This window comes from Arvicola amphibius, chromosome 6 (assembly GCF_903992535.2).
Source record: "Arvicola amphibius chromosome 6, mArvAmp1.2, whole genome shotgun sequence".
In the NCBI taxonomy this organism is placed as follows: Eukaryota; Metazoa; Chordata; class Mammalia; order Rodentia; family Cricetidae; genus Arvicola; species Arvicola amphibius.
Genome location: NC_052052.2, coordinates 84244672 through 84260826, shown reverse-complemented (window position 1 = coordinate 84260826; position 16155 = coordinate 84244672). Strand labels below are relative to the sequence as shown.

The 16155-nt window shown below is 47.0% G+C and overlaps 1 protein-coding gene across 1 annotated transcript; it reads left to right on the top strand.

Moving 5' to 3' along the window:
* Positions 1-13726: 13726 nt before the first annotated feature.
* On the top strand, positions 13727-15949 carry LOC119817299 (MLV-related proviral Env polyprotein-like). The gene has a single exon (XM_038334458.1). The coding sequence runs from the start codon at positions 13970-13972 to the stop codon at positions 15947-15949; it is 1980 nt and encodes a 659-aa protein (XP_038190386.1). The 5' UTR covers positions 13727-13969.
* The last annotated feature ends 206 nt before the right edge of the window (positions 15950-16155 follow it).

Genomic DNA, 16155 nt, shown 5'->3' with positions numbered 1-16155 from the left:
TCAGTGGGACTGCCAGATCACAAAGCTTAGCTTATAGTTTAGGCTTGTCCTGCCAGCTCTTATTGTAGGGCCCGGGTCTGCCCTTGTTTCTGGGGCTCACCTTGAGGACAGTTTCTGGTCAGATGACTAAGCATCCTGTTTGTTCTTGTGCTCCCTCTGCCCCGCCTGGTGATTTGTTGTAGGGCATTGTTGACTCTATTGTTGGTATGGTAATTTCCCACCTGCCTAGGTGGAAGTCCTTGTGCAGCAGTTAGATATGGTAATTTCCCACCTGCCTGGGTGGAATTCCTTGGGCAGGAGTGGGGTATTTAAGATTTTCCCCAAGGCTAAATAAATGGCATTCGGCTGATCTCCTTTCGAATGACCCAGGTCTCTTTGTGTGTTCTTTCAATCTCCAGGCCCTTGTCCGACTCGCGTAAGGTACAGTGGCGCACGAACTGTACCAAGGGGGTAACACAGAATTGGGTGTTACATCTTATAACTTAAATTAATCTGTATCTAGTGAGCCTTTCTCTGTCCTGCCTGCCAGCATTCAAATAACCACATGGAAACTTCTTTTTTTTTTCTTTTTTTTTTTTTTTATTAAAGATTTCCATCTCCTCCCCTCCTCCTCCCCCTTCCCTCCCCTCTCTTCCACCCATACCCCCACTCCACCCTTCTCCAAGACAAAGAGCCATCAGGGTTCCCTTCACTATGTTAAGTCCAAGGTCCTCCTAGCTCCCCCTAAGTCCAGGAAGGTGAGCAACCAAACTGACAAGGCTCACAGTGAGCCCGTCCATGCTGTAGAGTTCATGTTCATTGCCGTTGTCCTTGGTTTCTCAGTCCTCCTCCACCGTCAGCCACATTCAGAGAGTCTGGTTTGGTCCCCTGTTCCATCAGTCCCATTCCAACAGGACTTGGTGGTCTCCCGTTAGATCTGTCCCACCTTCTCAATGGGTAAACGCACTCCTCACGGTCCTGACTTCCCCCAGCTAGGTCCTTGGGCAGCTGAGGAGAGGATGCCAGAAATGTCCAGATCCTATTGCCATACTCATGAATATCTTGCCTATCACCATAGAACCTTCACCTGGCATTGGATGGAGAAAATGACAGAGCCCCACATAGGAGCACCGGACTGAGCTCCCAAGGTCCTGATGAGGAGCAAAAGGAGGGAGATCATGAGCAAGGAAACTTCTTAATAAATAGTTCAGCCAATAGCTTAGGCTTAGTTTTAGCTCTTATAGATTAAATTAACCCATGTCTTTTAATCTATATTCTTTTATGTAGCTCAGTTAACTTTACTTTGTAATGCCCATGCTGCTTGTCCTGCATCTGGCTGATGACTTCACTCTTCTTTCCAGCATTCTCTGTGCCTGGAAATCCTACCTAGCTATTGGCCATTCAGCTTTTATTAAACCAATCAGAGTGACATTTTCACAGTGTACGAAAAGATTATTCCACATCGCCCATACTTTTAATCTATGTTTTTGTTTTGTCTTGTTTTTATGTGGCTTGGTTACCTTTACTCAGCACTGCCCATCCTACCTCCTCTGCATCTGGCTGATGGCACCGCCATTCTTCTTCCCAGAGCTCTCTCTATCCAGAAGTCCCTGCTATTCCTCCTGCCCAGCTATTGACCATTTAGTTTTTTATTAAATCAGTCACAGTGACACATCACACAGTATAAAGAAATGGCCCCACTCCCTAAATTCCATTTCCCAAACCAGTTCTAGAACGCAAGCCTTCCTATCTCATCATTCTCCCTGAGGTCAGCCCTTCCCACCAATGCCAGCAGAATGCTTGTACACAGTGTGACTGGTTTAGAAAACAGTTCAATAGTCAATAACTAGGCAGTAGGGTTATGTGGGATTTCCAGGGAGAGAGAGGAAGATGAAGAAGAATCTAAGCATGCGGATGGTGCCAATAGAATAAGAAAGCAGTACATGCAACATGGGGATGAGATAATGAGCCACACAGCAGAACACAGATTAAAAATATGGGTTAATTAAGTTATAAGAGCTAATTGGAAAAAATCCTAAGTTAAGGCCAAGCTTTCATAATTAGTAATAAGTCTCCAGATCATTATTTGTGGGCTGGTAGTCCCAATGAAAAGTACAACTACAAATGGCACCTAACAGCTGGCCATATATATACACATAAGGCCTAAAGAAGCTTTCTGGTGACCACAGTCTGTTGGGTAGGCTCAGTAATAGTGGCACAAAGAGGTATAGCTCTTTTAAGGTACCCTGTTACCAAGCACTTAAATGGGGTTTATGAGCAGCAAGCAATGAGCTACTCAGTGATAGGAGATTAGGTATAAATGCCTACCACAGTATGGACCCCAAAACTTCCCACATCTTGGGCAGATAGACCAGCTCCAGGCTGGGCCTGCAGGCATGAGGTTAGGCTCTCATGGAACGAAGGGGGTAAAGTTAGACACTAGGGCCCTGTTGTTTAAACTACTTAGTAGTTTAAGATTTGACTCATATGATCAGAGAATGCTGCAGATGAATGGAAAGTAAGCTCCAGACCAAGAAAACCTCTGAACAGATATAGTATGTCTAAAAATGTGCTTATAAGCTGATGAAAGAAAATAAAATTTGTATAGACAGTCATAGAAAATAAATGTTTAAAGAGAGTAAAGTAATATAAAAGGAAAAAGCCACATAAAGATGGGAAATGCACAAGGTGTCTGGATCCTGTATGGTGCTTTGTTGACTTTGAAATTTTTAAATGCTAGTTAACAATAGCTGCTGAGAGACATTAGATATGAAAACTGCTAAATTAAACCAACATGTATATTTTAAGATTGTCTTTACTTCAGAATGGAAGTTAAAAATATATGTTGCATTGAGGGAGAGGCTGTATCTTTGTTTCCAAAGAAAACAAAAAGCCACAGATTTCTTCAAAGTTAATAGATATCAGATTTGACCAGAGAAGACCTCCTGAAAATCTTGGCTACAGACATAAAAAGAGAAATCCAAGAAGACTACTGGACAGGTGACATATATGTTTCTCTACATGAGAAGAGCTCTGAGACATGATGGAACTTGTTGGTTACAGAGTCCTCATGACTTATTATTACATGCCATCCTTTCATATGGCATGGATAGAGATTTATATTACAGTTTGGTTATGCAGTCCAAACAGACTTATAAAGTTTACAGATGCCTTTTACCTGCTTAAACGTAGAAGAGAAAACTCATTTTAGCTGATTTGTGCACATCACACATTCCACACTTGTGGTAAAAGATATGATACCTTTAAATGTTTGTGTGTTTTCAGAAAAAAAAGGACAAGACATCAATGAAAACAAGTAGCTCAGATAATCCTGCCTCTCAGGATGCCTCTGCTTCCGTTTCCTCAAAACTCTGCATCCAGAACAACTTCAAAGCTGCTAACTGAGATGGTTCAACCTCTCAGACTATCCAGTCAAGACTCCAGATAAGATCTAAACTTTCCCACCAAACAGAGACTAAACAAAAAGACTAATACAACTAGCTCTCCCAGGGCTTGACCATTATTCCAATTTTCTCAGGGTCCCATAAAGATGCCATCTTCCCCCACCCAAGACAACAGGAAAAACAAGATGCCCACATTCCAAGAGGTGGAGTGGGTGGGGTTTGGTCATCCCATGGATTATGGATGTTTATCATCATTAGGGTGATTGATTGCAAGTTGTTACTGGCCATGATAAAGGAGGAAACTAAGCAAATAAGATTACATTTAGGAATCTTTTTCTGAAAAAAAAAAAAAAAAGAGGATATAGAAATGACTGTAGGGCCCAGGTCTGCCCTTGTTCCTGGGGCTCATCTTGAGGACAGTTTCTGGTCAGATGACTAAGCATCCTGTTTGTTCCTGTGCTCCCTCTGCCCCGCCTGGTGATTTGCTGTAGGGCATTGTTGACTCTATTGTTGGTATGGTAATTTCCCACCTGCCTAGGTGGAAGTCCTTGTGCAGCAGTTAGATATGGTAATTTCCCACCTGCCTGGGTGGAATTCCTTAGGCAGGAGTGGGGTATATAAGATTTTCCCCAAGGCTAAATAAATGGCATTCGGCTGATCTCCTTTCGAATGACCCAGGTCTCTTTGTGTGTTCTTTCAATCTCCAGGCCCTTGTCCGACTCGCTTACGGTACAGTGGCGTGCGAACTGTACTGAGGGGGTAACACAGAATCGGGTGTTACAAAATGACAGGATTAAAGGGTAGATTATTGAATGTGCTTTAAACTAAAAACCAACTATAACTATATATTTTGCATTAGTATGGACTTTAATATATTGATACAAACTTAAGTTTGTTTTTTGTTATTCTGTATATTTGTCTCTACTTTTGTTTAAGAAATTTTACCTATATAGCTCACTTGGCAATATAATGTAAATTTTTAGTCCTTGAAATTTATATTTACAAACTATTTAGGATAATTAAGAAATACAGGTTAGTACTTAGTCATTTAACAATAAAATTTATAGTATACCTTTTTAGGTATGTTTTCAAGGTCAAACAGAGATAAATTTTAGATAGACAGATGATCTTTAAACACTTCAAAGATCTACAGAATATGATATTTAAGATGTTTTAATAACATAAGGATTTTCATGACAATGAGACACAACTCCTGGCAGCACCAATTTACTTCAAAAAAAAAAAAAAAAGGATGATGGGTATCAAGAACCTAAATGTGGAGTTTTCTTTCTTTGTGGCAAAAGTTAGCCACATGGCAAGGAACTGCTCTTGTCTCAACTGCTGACAGTATGCTGTACAAATTGCACAAGCAGGGCACAAAAGAAGGCAATTACAAAACTTTGCCTAGACAAGGTAGTACAGTCCTTCAAATTTCCTGCTTCACAGAAAAGTCAATAAGATATTCTTGGCCTATAAGCCAAAGATGAATGCCCCAGCATTGCAGAGGAACCTTGGCTGACTGTCCAGACAGTCAGCTATCTTTGTCGTTTCTATAGTTTTGGAGATTGTTCACTCTGCACTTTCTATTTACTCAGGTAATATTTTAACCTTCTTGGATTTCTGGTGGGATTAAAGAAATTAGTTATAGTCTTACTGTTTTCCTTGTTACTAACTTCAGAAAAAAAACTTATAACAGAAATGTAAAATTTGTAAGGTTGAGAGATATAGAGCTTAAGTTATTTCAAAAATGTTTTAAGGTATAAAAGATATTTTAGGTTGGTAATACAAGTTACAATAGAATGTAAATTAAACACAAAACTTTGTACTCACCAAGAGAGGATAGATAATAGAGTATTTTCTCTGAATTTGCCAAATATAATTGAATTGAACATTGTGAATGCAATTCTTTTCTGATAATTGTCCTTATTTTACATAATCTTGCTGTAACAGAGATAAAACTTTTTCTTTTTATCTAAACAAAAAAGGAGAAATATTTTTGGAATATTTACACACAGTGTGAAGATACATTGCTGTGATTGGTGTAATAAAGCCTGAAAGGCCAATAGCTAGGCAGGAGGTATAGGTGGGACTTCTAAGCAGACAGAACTCTGGGAAGAAGGGAGGAGTCCCAGTCAGACACAGAGAGGAAACAGGAGGTGAAAGATAGAAGAAAGATAATGCCACATCACAGAATGTAGATTAATATAAATGGGTAATTTATATTAATTAAGGGGCAAGCCACACCCACTCCCAGCGACTCCCCGACCCCTGCCCCGCCATCTTGGATCCCTCTCTCTTCCTGTCCTCTCTTGGCGTGTGCACGCGTTTCTCTCTGTCTCTCTGTTCCCCCTCTCTCCTTTCTCTTCTCCCCCCTCCCTTCTAAGTAATAAATGTCCAGTTCTATGCCTGCCTACTGTGTCTATGTGCCTTTTACCCGCCACACCCAGGGATCTTCGGCGACCTGCTTGGGACCCGCTGCTCTGTGAGCTTGCTGCCTGCTCACATGGCCCGGGGGATCTTGTAGGGACCCACAGTCGTCTCTGCCTTGGGACTGGCCACTCCCAGAGTCCGCTGCCTGCCTACAGCTGCCACCTGGGACTTAAAAAAAAAAAAACAACAGGTAAGTTTAAGTTACAAGAGCTAGTTGAGACAAGTCCAAGCTAAAGGCAAAGCTTTCATAATTAGTAATAAATTTCCATGTCATTCTTTGGGGATTGATGATCCAAATGATAGTCCAATGAAAAGTACTGCTACATACTTCAACTGCTCAGGTGAAGGCTTTACCAGTCAGAAGAACAGGTTAGTGACCTGGTTTTTTGTAAGCTGAACTGCCCCAATCCCTAGATTCAAAGGCTTATCCTACTGCCTACCCATTCCACCTCATTGCTAGGCCCAGGCCAGGCTCTGACCCAACTCCATGGGACTCCTGTTGCTCTGATGCAAGCCACACCAGTCAGAAGAATTGTTCTGGCCAGCGGGACATGAATGGGGTGTCTCTGAAAACCTGGAGAAAGGAATGAAGGGGACAAGAGACACAAGAAATGACAGCAAGTCTGGTTTTCTGATCAGGCTGCCAACTTTATTTTTTCTCAGGAGCTTTTTATAGCAAAAGGGCAGGGGGAGGGTAGGTAGGATGCTGGAATTCAGGTCTGGAAGCATCTCTGGCTGAAAGAAAGAGATAATAACTGACAAAGGAAATACTAATTGCTTCTAAAGCCTGGGGCCTGCAAATCTTGCAGGGAAATAAGATACTGGGTTAATTTCCTAGGTCCAGAACTAGCCCTGCAGAGGTGATAGAGGTGAATATTTTACTTAACTTGTGAACTTAAGATGGCTATAACAAAATACAGGTCTCCAGCAAAAAATAGAGACACTGTGCTGCAACAAAGGCTAAGATAACTCCACAGGCCAGCTCCAAACTTGGACAGAGACTCCTCACTAAACCAGAGGTAATGCCAGATGCCAGTAATGCAGACCACAAAGACTAAAAGACCAAAGAGGAAACAGAACCCAGGGAACAAAATACCCATCGAACTTGGAAATCAGGAGTTAGACCTAATCATCCCAAATCCCAATCCTAAACACCAGTATAAGAATTCAGTCAACAACAGCCAGGGCAACATGACACCACCACAGTCCAGTTATTCCGGTGTGGGAGGTCCTTCTATCTCTGTGTTGCTTTCATTGGTTAATAAAGAAACTGCTTTGGGCCAATTGATAGGGCAGAACTTAGGTAGGTGGGGAAAACTAAACAGAAGACTGAGAGAAAGAAGAGCAGAGTCACCATGAATCCATGGGAGACAGATGCTAGGAATTTTACTGGGTAAGCCACTGCCATGTGGCAATATATAGATTGATATAAATGGGTTAAATTAAAATAAGAGTTAGCCAATAAGAAGCTAGAGCTAATGGGCCCAACAGTGGTTTTTTTTTTTTTTTTTTTTTTTTTTTTTTTTTTCTGAGACAGGATTTCTCTGCAGCTTTAGAGCCTGTCCTGGAGCTAGCTCTTGTAGACCAGGCTGGTCTCGAAGTCACAGAGATCCGCCTGCCTCTGCCTCCCAAGTGCTGGGATTAAAGGTGTGCGCCACCACCGCCCGGCCCCAACAGTGTTTTAATTAATACAATTTCTGTGTGGTTATTTCAGGGCTAAGATAGCTGGGTGGCCAGGGCGAACAAGAGGGCTCCCTGCAACATTATTCTATAATAGTAATACCTGAATATTCCAATGCAGCAGAAGTTCAAGAAAACCTTAAAGACAACATTATAAAGATGATAAAAGTCTGAAAAAAGAGTTACTTTGATAGAGTAAATAATAGAGGTTTAAATCCTCATATTTCTAGAACAATAGGAATTGAACCTATACCTGAGAATCCAAAATTCTCTGTGCTATCCATTACACGCCATTCTACAAGTAAGGTCAGTGAAAGACCCCCACTCAATAATAGCAGCTAGCAGCAGTAACGCCATTTCGCAAGGCATGAAATTTTACCAGCGCAGAGGACAGGGAAGCTCAGTTAAAGTTCAGCTCAGAAAAGCAAGGGCGGTGGGGGCCAAGCAGGATATCTGTGGTCAGACACCCGGCCATGAGCAAGGGAACAGAAACAGCTGGTACCCTAGATAAATGAAGTTAACTTGCATATCTGATTTCTTGGAAGCCCCCTGGAAGGTACCCTGCTGTCCCGAGCCTTATTTAAATTGTCCAATCAGAACCCTGTAACTACGCTTCTCGCTTCTGTACCCGCGCTTTTGCTCCCCGACCCTATAAAAACCCACTGCTCCAGCCTAAAGGCGCGCTAGTCCTCCGAGAGACTAAGTCGCCCCAGGTACCTGTGTATCTGAATAAAGTCTCTTGCGTTTTGCATCCGAAGAGTGGTCTCGCTGCTCCTTGGGAGGGTCTTCCCAGACTGGAAGACAACCCATTTCGGGGGTCTTTCATTTGGGGGCTCGTCCGGGATTTGGAGACCCCTGCCCAGGGACCACCGACTCACCACCGGGAGGTAAGCTGGCCAGCGATCGCTTTATGTGACTGTCTGTATTGTATTTTTATGTTTGCGCCCGCGTCAGGTTCTGTACTAGTTGGCCGACTAGATTTGTATTTGGCGGACCCGCGGAGGAACTGACGAGTTCGCACTCCCGACCGCAGCCCTGGGAGACGTCCCGAGGGCATCTGGGGTCCAATTCGGGACCCGCCCGTTTTCTGCGAACCCTACCCGGATCGGACTGTTTGGAGCTCCTCCGCAGTCAGAAGGGTATGTGGTTCTTCTGGGAGTAGAGAGATCCGGACTCTCGCTATCTCCAACTCAGACTTTGCTTTCGGTTTTACGCCGAAGCCGCGCTGCGCGATTTTGGTGTTTTGTCATTGGTTTTTTGTTCCTTTGTCTGGTATTGTCTGTGTCTGTGTTTGAAAATATGGGACAGTCCTTAATTACCCCTTTGAGTCTAACTTTACAGCACTGGAGGGACGTCCAGGACATTGCGAACAACCAGTCCGTGGAAGTCCGAAAAAGGCGTTGGGTCACTTTCTGTTCGTCTGAATGGCCCACGTTTAACGTGGGCTGGCCGAGGGATGGTACATTCGACCTTACTATTATTTCACAGGTCAAAGCCAAAGTGATGGACCCCGGCCCTCATGGGCACCCAGACCAAGTTGCCTACATCGTGACTTGGGAGGCAATGGCATATGATCCGCCACCATGGGTTAAGCCTTTCGTCCCTCCCACACCCCCACTTCCTCCGTCTGCTCCCTCCTTACCCCCTCCACTCCTCCCCACTCCAACAGGACCCCCATCCCGCTCATCTCTATATCCGACTCTTACTGACCCCTCAAAAATCAAACCTCCTCCTCCGCAGGTTCTGCCCGCGGGGGATGACCTATTGGTAGACCTCCTCACGGAGGACCCCCCTCCCTACCGAGAACAGGCCCTCCCACCTCAGGTGGCCGACTCGACCGATGAAAACGAGGGGCCTGCCGCGCCATCTCCCGCTGCCCCGTCCCCCATGGCAGCCCGCTTAAGGGGACGGCGAGACCAGCAGCTGGCCGCGGATTCTACTTCCTCTCAGGCATTCCCTCTCCGGACCAGAGGAAATGGCCAACTACAATACTGGCCGTTCTCCTCCTCCGACCTATATAACTGGAAAAATAACAATCCCTCTTTTTCTGAAGACCCAGTTAGGCTGACTGCTCTAATTGAGTCGGTCCTGATTACTCATCAGCCCACCTGGGATGATTGCCAACAATTACTGCAGACTTTGCTGACTTCGGAGGAGAAGCAGAGAGTCCTCCTGGAGGCTCGAAAGGCGGTTCGGGGAACAGACGGACGTCCCACCCAGCTGCCTAATGAAATAGATGCCGCTTTTCCCCTCGAACGTCCCAACTGGGACTTCACCACCCAGGAAGGTAGGAATCACCTAATTCTCTATCGCCAGTTGCTCATAGCGGGTCTCCATGGGGCAGGCCGACGCCCCACCAACCTGGCTAAAGTTAAACAGGTATTGCAGGGACCAGGAGAAACTCCCTCAGCGTTCTTAGAGCGACTCAAAGAAGCCTATCGTAGATACACCCCTTATGACCCAGAAGATCCAGGGCAAGAAACTAGCGTAGCTATGTCTTTCATTTGGCAATCTGCTCCAGATATCAAACGCAGACTCGAGCGCCTAGAAAACTTAAGGGAGAGTTCGCTCAGGGACCTACTAAAGGAGGCAGAAAGAATTTACAATAAGAGAGAGACTCCAGAAGAAAGGGAGGACCGTCTTAGAAAGGAGGCAGAGGAAAGAGAGGACCGTCGCAGAAAAGAAGCTGAGGAAAAGGAAAAAGAAAGGGACCGTAAGAGACATAAGGAGATGAGCAAACTCCTGGCCACCGTAGTTTCCAGTCAAAGACAGGGTAGACAGGAGGGAGACCGGAGGGGGCCCCAGGTGGAGAAGGACCAATGCGCGTACTGTAAGGAAAAAGGACACTGGGTTAAAGACTGCCCCAAAAGACCGAAAGGGCCCCGAAAGCCACGACCCCAGACCTCCCTCCTAACCTTGGAAGACTAGGGGGGTCAGGGTCAGGAGCCCCCCCCTGAGCCCAGGATAACTCTTGACGTCGGGGGGCAGCCAGTCACCTTCCTGGTGGACACTGGGGCTCAACACTCTGTGTTGACCCAAAACCCCGGACCCTTGAGCGATAAATCCGCTTGGGTCCAGGGGGCTACCGGGGGAAGAAGATATCGATGGACAACCGACCGCAAGGTACATCTGGCTACCGGTAAGGTGACTCATTCTTTTCTCCATGTCCCGGATTGCCCATACCCATTACTGGGAAGAGACCTGCTGACCAAATTAAAGGCCCAGATATACTTTGAGAATTCAGGAGTGCGAATTGTGGGGCCACAAGGACAGCCCTTGCATGTGTTAACCCTAAATTTGGAAGATGAATATCGGCTCCATGAGCCACCTAGAGACCCCGAAACCGCACTAGAGACTTTTTGGCTGTCTAAATTTCCCCAAGCATGGGCAGAGACTGGGGGTATGGGATTGGCCACTCAACAAGCCCCCTTGATTATATCGCTAAAAGCGACTGCTACCCCTGTCTCAATCAAACAATATCCCATGTCGCTTGAAGCTAAGACGGGAATCAGACCCCACATACGGAGACTCCTGGACCAAGGGATACTAACACCCTGTCAGTCCCCCTGGAATACTCCCCTATTACCTGTCAAAAAGCCGGGAACTGGGGACTATCGGCCAGTCCAGGACCTCAGAGAAGTTAACAAACAGGTAGAAGACATACATCCCACCGTGCCTAACCCCTACAATTTGTTAAGTGGGCTTTCCCCGTCTTATAATTGGTACTCAGTATTAGACTTAAAAGATGCATTCTTTTGCCTGAGACTTCACCCAGAAAGCCAACCTATATTCGCCTTCGAATGGAAGGACCCAGAATTGGGGATTTCAGGACAACTGACCTGGACCAGGCTCCCACAAGGGTTCAAAAACAGCCCCACCCTGTTCGATGAGGCGCTACATAGGGATCTGGCCGATTTCAGGATTCAACATCCTACCCTGATATTGCTCCAATATGTGGATGACCTCCTACTGGCGGCTACCTCAGAACAGGAATGTAAGGAAGGCACAAAGGCCTTACTACTGACCCTAGGGAACCTGGGCTATAGAGCCTCCGCCAAAAAGGCTCAAATTTGCCAAAAGCAGGTCACTTATCTGGGGTACCAAATCAAAGAAGGGCAAAGATGGCTGACTGAGGCCAGAAAAGCGACAGTTATGAACATGCCTGTACCTGGGACCCCTCGGCAGCTGAGGGAGTTCCTGGGGACAGCAGGGTTCTGTCGCCTATGGATTCCAGGATTTGCTGAAATAGCAGCCCCTCTATACCCACTCACCAAATCAGGGACTCCGTTCAGGTGGGGCGAGGACCAACAAAAGGCATATCAGGAAATAAAGCGGGCCTTACTCACCGCTCCCGCATTGGGACTCCCAGACCTAACTAAGCCATTTGAACTGTTTGTGGACGAAAAACAGGGTTACGCAAAAGGGGTCCTAACTCAAAAACTGGGTCCTTGGAGACGTCCTGTAGCTTATCTCTCGAAGAAGCTCGACCCAGTGGCTTCAGGATGGCCGCCCTGCCTGCGAATGGTAGCGGCGATTGCAGTCCTTACCAAGGACGCGGGTAAACTAACTCTGGGCCAGCCATTGACCATCCTGGCACCTCATGCGGTGGAAGCCTTGGTTAAGCAGCCTCCAGACCGTTGGCTCTCTAATGCCCGCATGACCCACTACCAAGCCATGCTCCTGGATACGGACCGGGTGCACTTCGGACCTGTGGTAACCCTAAACCCTGCAACCCTGCTCCCTTTGCCGGAGGGAGGGGCGAAACACAATTGCCTCGAGATCCTTGCGGAAATGCACGGGACCAGACCGGACCTGACGGATCAACCCCTCCAGAACGCTGATTTTACCTGGTATACAGACGGGAGCAGCTTTCTAAAAGATGGTCAACGAAGAGCCGGGGCTGCAGTGACCACCGAAACCGAGGTAATCTGGGCAGAAGCCCTTCCAGCCGGAACCTCTGCCCAGCGGGCTGAACTCGTTGCGCTCACCCAGGCTCTCAAGCTGGCAAAAGGTAAGAAGCTTAATGTCTATACCGATAGCCGGTACGCCTTTGCCACTGCCCACATCCACGGGGAGATTTATCGGAGGCGGGGACTGCTAACATCCGAGGGCAAGGAAATTAAAAACAAAAACGAGATCTTGGCCTTACTAAAAGCCCTGTTTTTACCCCGAAAACTAAGTATAATCCATTGCCCAGGACACCAAAAAGGGGACAGCCCCGAGGCCCGAGGCAACCGAATGGCTGACGGGGCCGCACGAGAGGCCGCTATAGGCATGACGCCAGGCGCCTCACAAGTCCTCACGATTGCCCCAGAAGATACCAACGCCCCTCCTTTACATTGTCCCTTCCACTATACCAGAGAGGACACGGAGATACTAAAAAGAATGGGGGCTTCTCATGATTTGGCCAGAGGGCATTGGGTCTTCCAAGGCAGGTCTGTGGTGCCCACAAAACAGACTTTCGAACTGATAGATTATTTACACAAGCTGACTCACCTTAGTCCTCGGAAAATGAAAACTCTCCTAGACAGAGAAGAAAGCTTCCATTATTTGCTAGGCAGAGACAAAATCCTACAACAAGTAGCTGATGCCTGCAGGGCATGCGCTCAGGTCAATGCTGGAAAATCCAAATTCGGGACAGGAATCCGGGTACGAGGACACCGACCAGGTACCCATTGGGAAATTGATTTCACTGAAATTAAGCCTGGACAATATGGATACAAATATCTGTTGGTATTTGTTGACACCTTCTCCGGATGGGTAGAAGCCTACCCGACCAAACATGAAACAGCCAAGATAGTGACCAAGAAGCTGTTGGAAGAGATTTTCCCCAGGTACGGCATGCCCCAGGTACTGGGAACCGACAATGGGCCCGCCTTTGTCTCCCAGGTAAGTCAGTTGGTGGCCAAGCTCTTGGGGATTGATTGGAAATTACATTGTGCTTACCGACCCCAAAGTTCAGGACAGGTAGAGAGGATGAATAGAACAATCAAGGAGACTCTAACTAAATTAACGCTTGCAACTGGCACTAGAGATTGGGTACTCCTACTACCCCTAGCCCTTTATCGTGCCCGCAACACTCCAGGACCTCATGGACTTACTCCTTTTGAGATATTATATGGGGCGCCCCCGCCCCTCATTAATTTTTTTGACCCCGATATTTCAGACTTTGCTAACAGTCCCTCTTTGCAAGCTCACTTACAGGCACTCCAGGCCGTGCAGAGAGAAGTCTGGAAGCCACTTGCTGCCGCTTACAAAGACCAGCTGGACAGACCAGTGATACCCCACAACTACCAAATTGGTGACGCGGTTTGGGTCCGCAGACATCGGACTAAGAATTTGGAACCCCGTTGGAAGGGACCCTACACTGTGCTGCTGACTACTCCGACTGCTCTCAAGGTCGACGGCATTGCGGCCTGGGTCCACGCCTCCCACGTAAAAGCGGCCCGACCGGACGAGAAAACATCAGAATCATCATGGAAGGTTCAACGTTCTCAAAACCCTCTAAAGATAAGACTTACTCGGGAGCCCCCCTAATCATTTTATGGGCCCTGCTAGGACTGGGAGAGGGGGGGAAAGCCAAGAGCCCTCATACAGTTTATAATATAACTTGGAGAGTCACTAACCTTATGACAGGACAGGTTGCCAATTCCACCTCCATGCTGGGAACCACGAAAGATGTCTTTCCAACCCTATACTTTGACCTCTGTGACCTAGTGGGGGATTCATGGAATCCATCAGACCAGGAGCCATTCTCCGGGTATGGCTGCCACCACCCTGGGGGACGGCATGGAACAAGAGCCAGGGATTTCTATGTGTGCCCAGGTCAAAACTTTAGAAAAGAATGCGGGGGGCCCGCAGATGGGTACTGTGCCCAATGGGGCTGCGAAACCACCGGAGACGCCTACTGGAAGCCATCCTCTTCCTGGGACCTAATCACCCTTAAGCGAGGAACCACCCCTGGTTACACGGGTGCAGGACCTTGGGTATGCAGCAAGGACTGGTGTGGCCCCTGTTATGACTCCTTGACTAAAAATGTTACGGGGGCCACCTTAGGAGGCAGATGCAATCCTCTGATCCTCGACTTTACCGCCCAAGGCAAAACAGCAGTCTGGGATGGTCCCAAGTCCTGGGGACTGCGTCTCTATCGCTCAGGATATGACCCTGTCACTATATTCTCCTTAACGAGGCAAATAGCTTCTGTCTCATCAACAGTAGCTGTCGGGCCAAACGCGGTCTTGTTAGAACAGAAGCCCCCTTCTCAGCCAGCACCCCCTCCCAGACCCAAACCAATTCCCGCCCAAAATCCCTCCACTACCTTGGCCCCATCTTCACACAATAATACTCCAACTCCTCTGCAGGGTACAGGGGACAGACTCCTCAATCTAATCCAGGGGGCATACTCGACCCTCAACTATACCAGTCCAAACTTGACCGAGGAATGCTGGCTATGTCTGGTTTCGAGGCCCCCATACTATGAGGGAGTAGCTATAATTGGCAATTATACCAACCAAACTGAAGCCACGGCCTATTGTACATCCCCCTCCCAACATAAACTTACCCTGTCAGAGGTATTGGGTCGAGGGACCTGTGTGGGAGGAGTCCCTAAAACCCACGAGTCACTGTGCAACAGTACCCATCCACTTCAGACTTCCTCCACTGGATATCTGGTGGCACCCAATGGAACCTACTGGGCATGCAGTACGGGTCTCACTCCCTGTGTTTCCCTTACGGTCCTTAACACAACCTCTGACTATTGCGTGTTAATAGAGCTATGGCCCAGAGTAACCTATCATACCCCTTCATATATTTATGAACAATTTGAAGAGAGGCCACGAATTAGACGGGAACCAGTGTCCCTCACACTGGCCCTTATGCTGGGAGGACTGACAGTAGGGGGAATAGCTGCGGGAGTGGGAACAGGGACCGCTGCACTAGTTGAGACCCAACAGTTCCAACAATTACAAGCAGTCATGCACACAGATATCAAGGCCTTGGAGGAATCAGTCAGTGCCTTAGAAAAGTCCTTGACTTCCTTATCCGAAATGGTCCTGCAGAACAGACGGGGGTTGGATGTTCTATTCCTACAGCAAGGGGGGCTTTGCGCAGCCCTAAAAGAGGAATGTTGCTTCTATGCTGATCACACAGGTGTAGTCAGGGACAATATGGCAAAACTCAGGGAACGACTCAAGCAGAGACAGCAGTTATTTGAGTCACAACAAGGTTGGTTCGAGGGTTGGTTCAACAGATCTCCATGGTTTACCACCCTAATCTCCTCCATAATGGGCCCCCTCATAATCATACTGTTAATCTTGCTGTTCGGGCCTTGTATCCTCAACCGTCTGGTTCAGTTCATGAAAGACAGACTGTCAGTTATACAGGCCTTGGTCTTGACCCAACAATACCACCAACTTAAACAGTTTGACCCTGAAGATGTAGAAAACCGAGTCAGCTGAATAAAAGATTTTATTCAGTTTAAAGGAAAAGGGGGGAATGAAAGACCCCCACTCAATAATAGCAGCTAGCAGCAGTAACGCCATTTCGCAAGGCATGAAATTTTACCAGCGCAGAGGACAGGGAAGCTCAGTTAAAGTTCAGCTCAGAAAAGCAAGGGCGGTGGGGGCCAAGCAGGATATCTGTGGTCAGACACCCGGCCATGAGC

What these genes read in the sequence shown, in the direction of transcription:
- LOC119817299 (XM_038334458.1), top strand. Translation starts at nt 13,970, where the DNA reads ATGGAAGGTTCAACGTTCTCAAAACCCTCTAAAGATAAGACTTACTCG.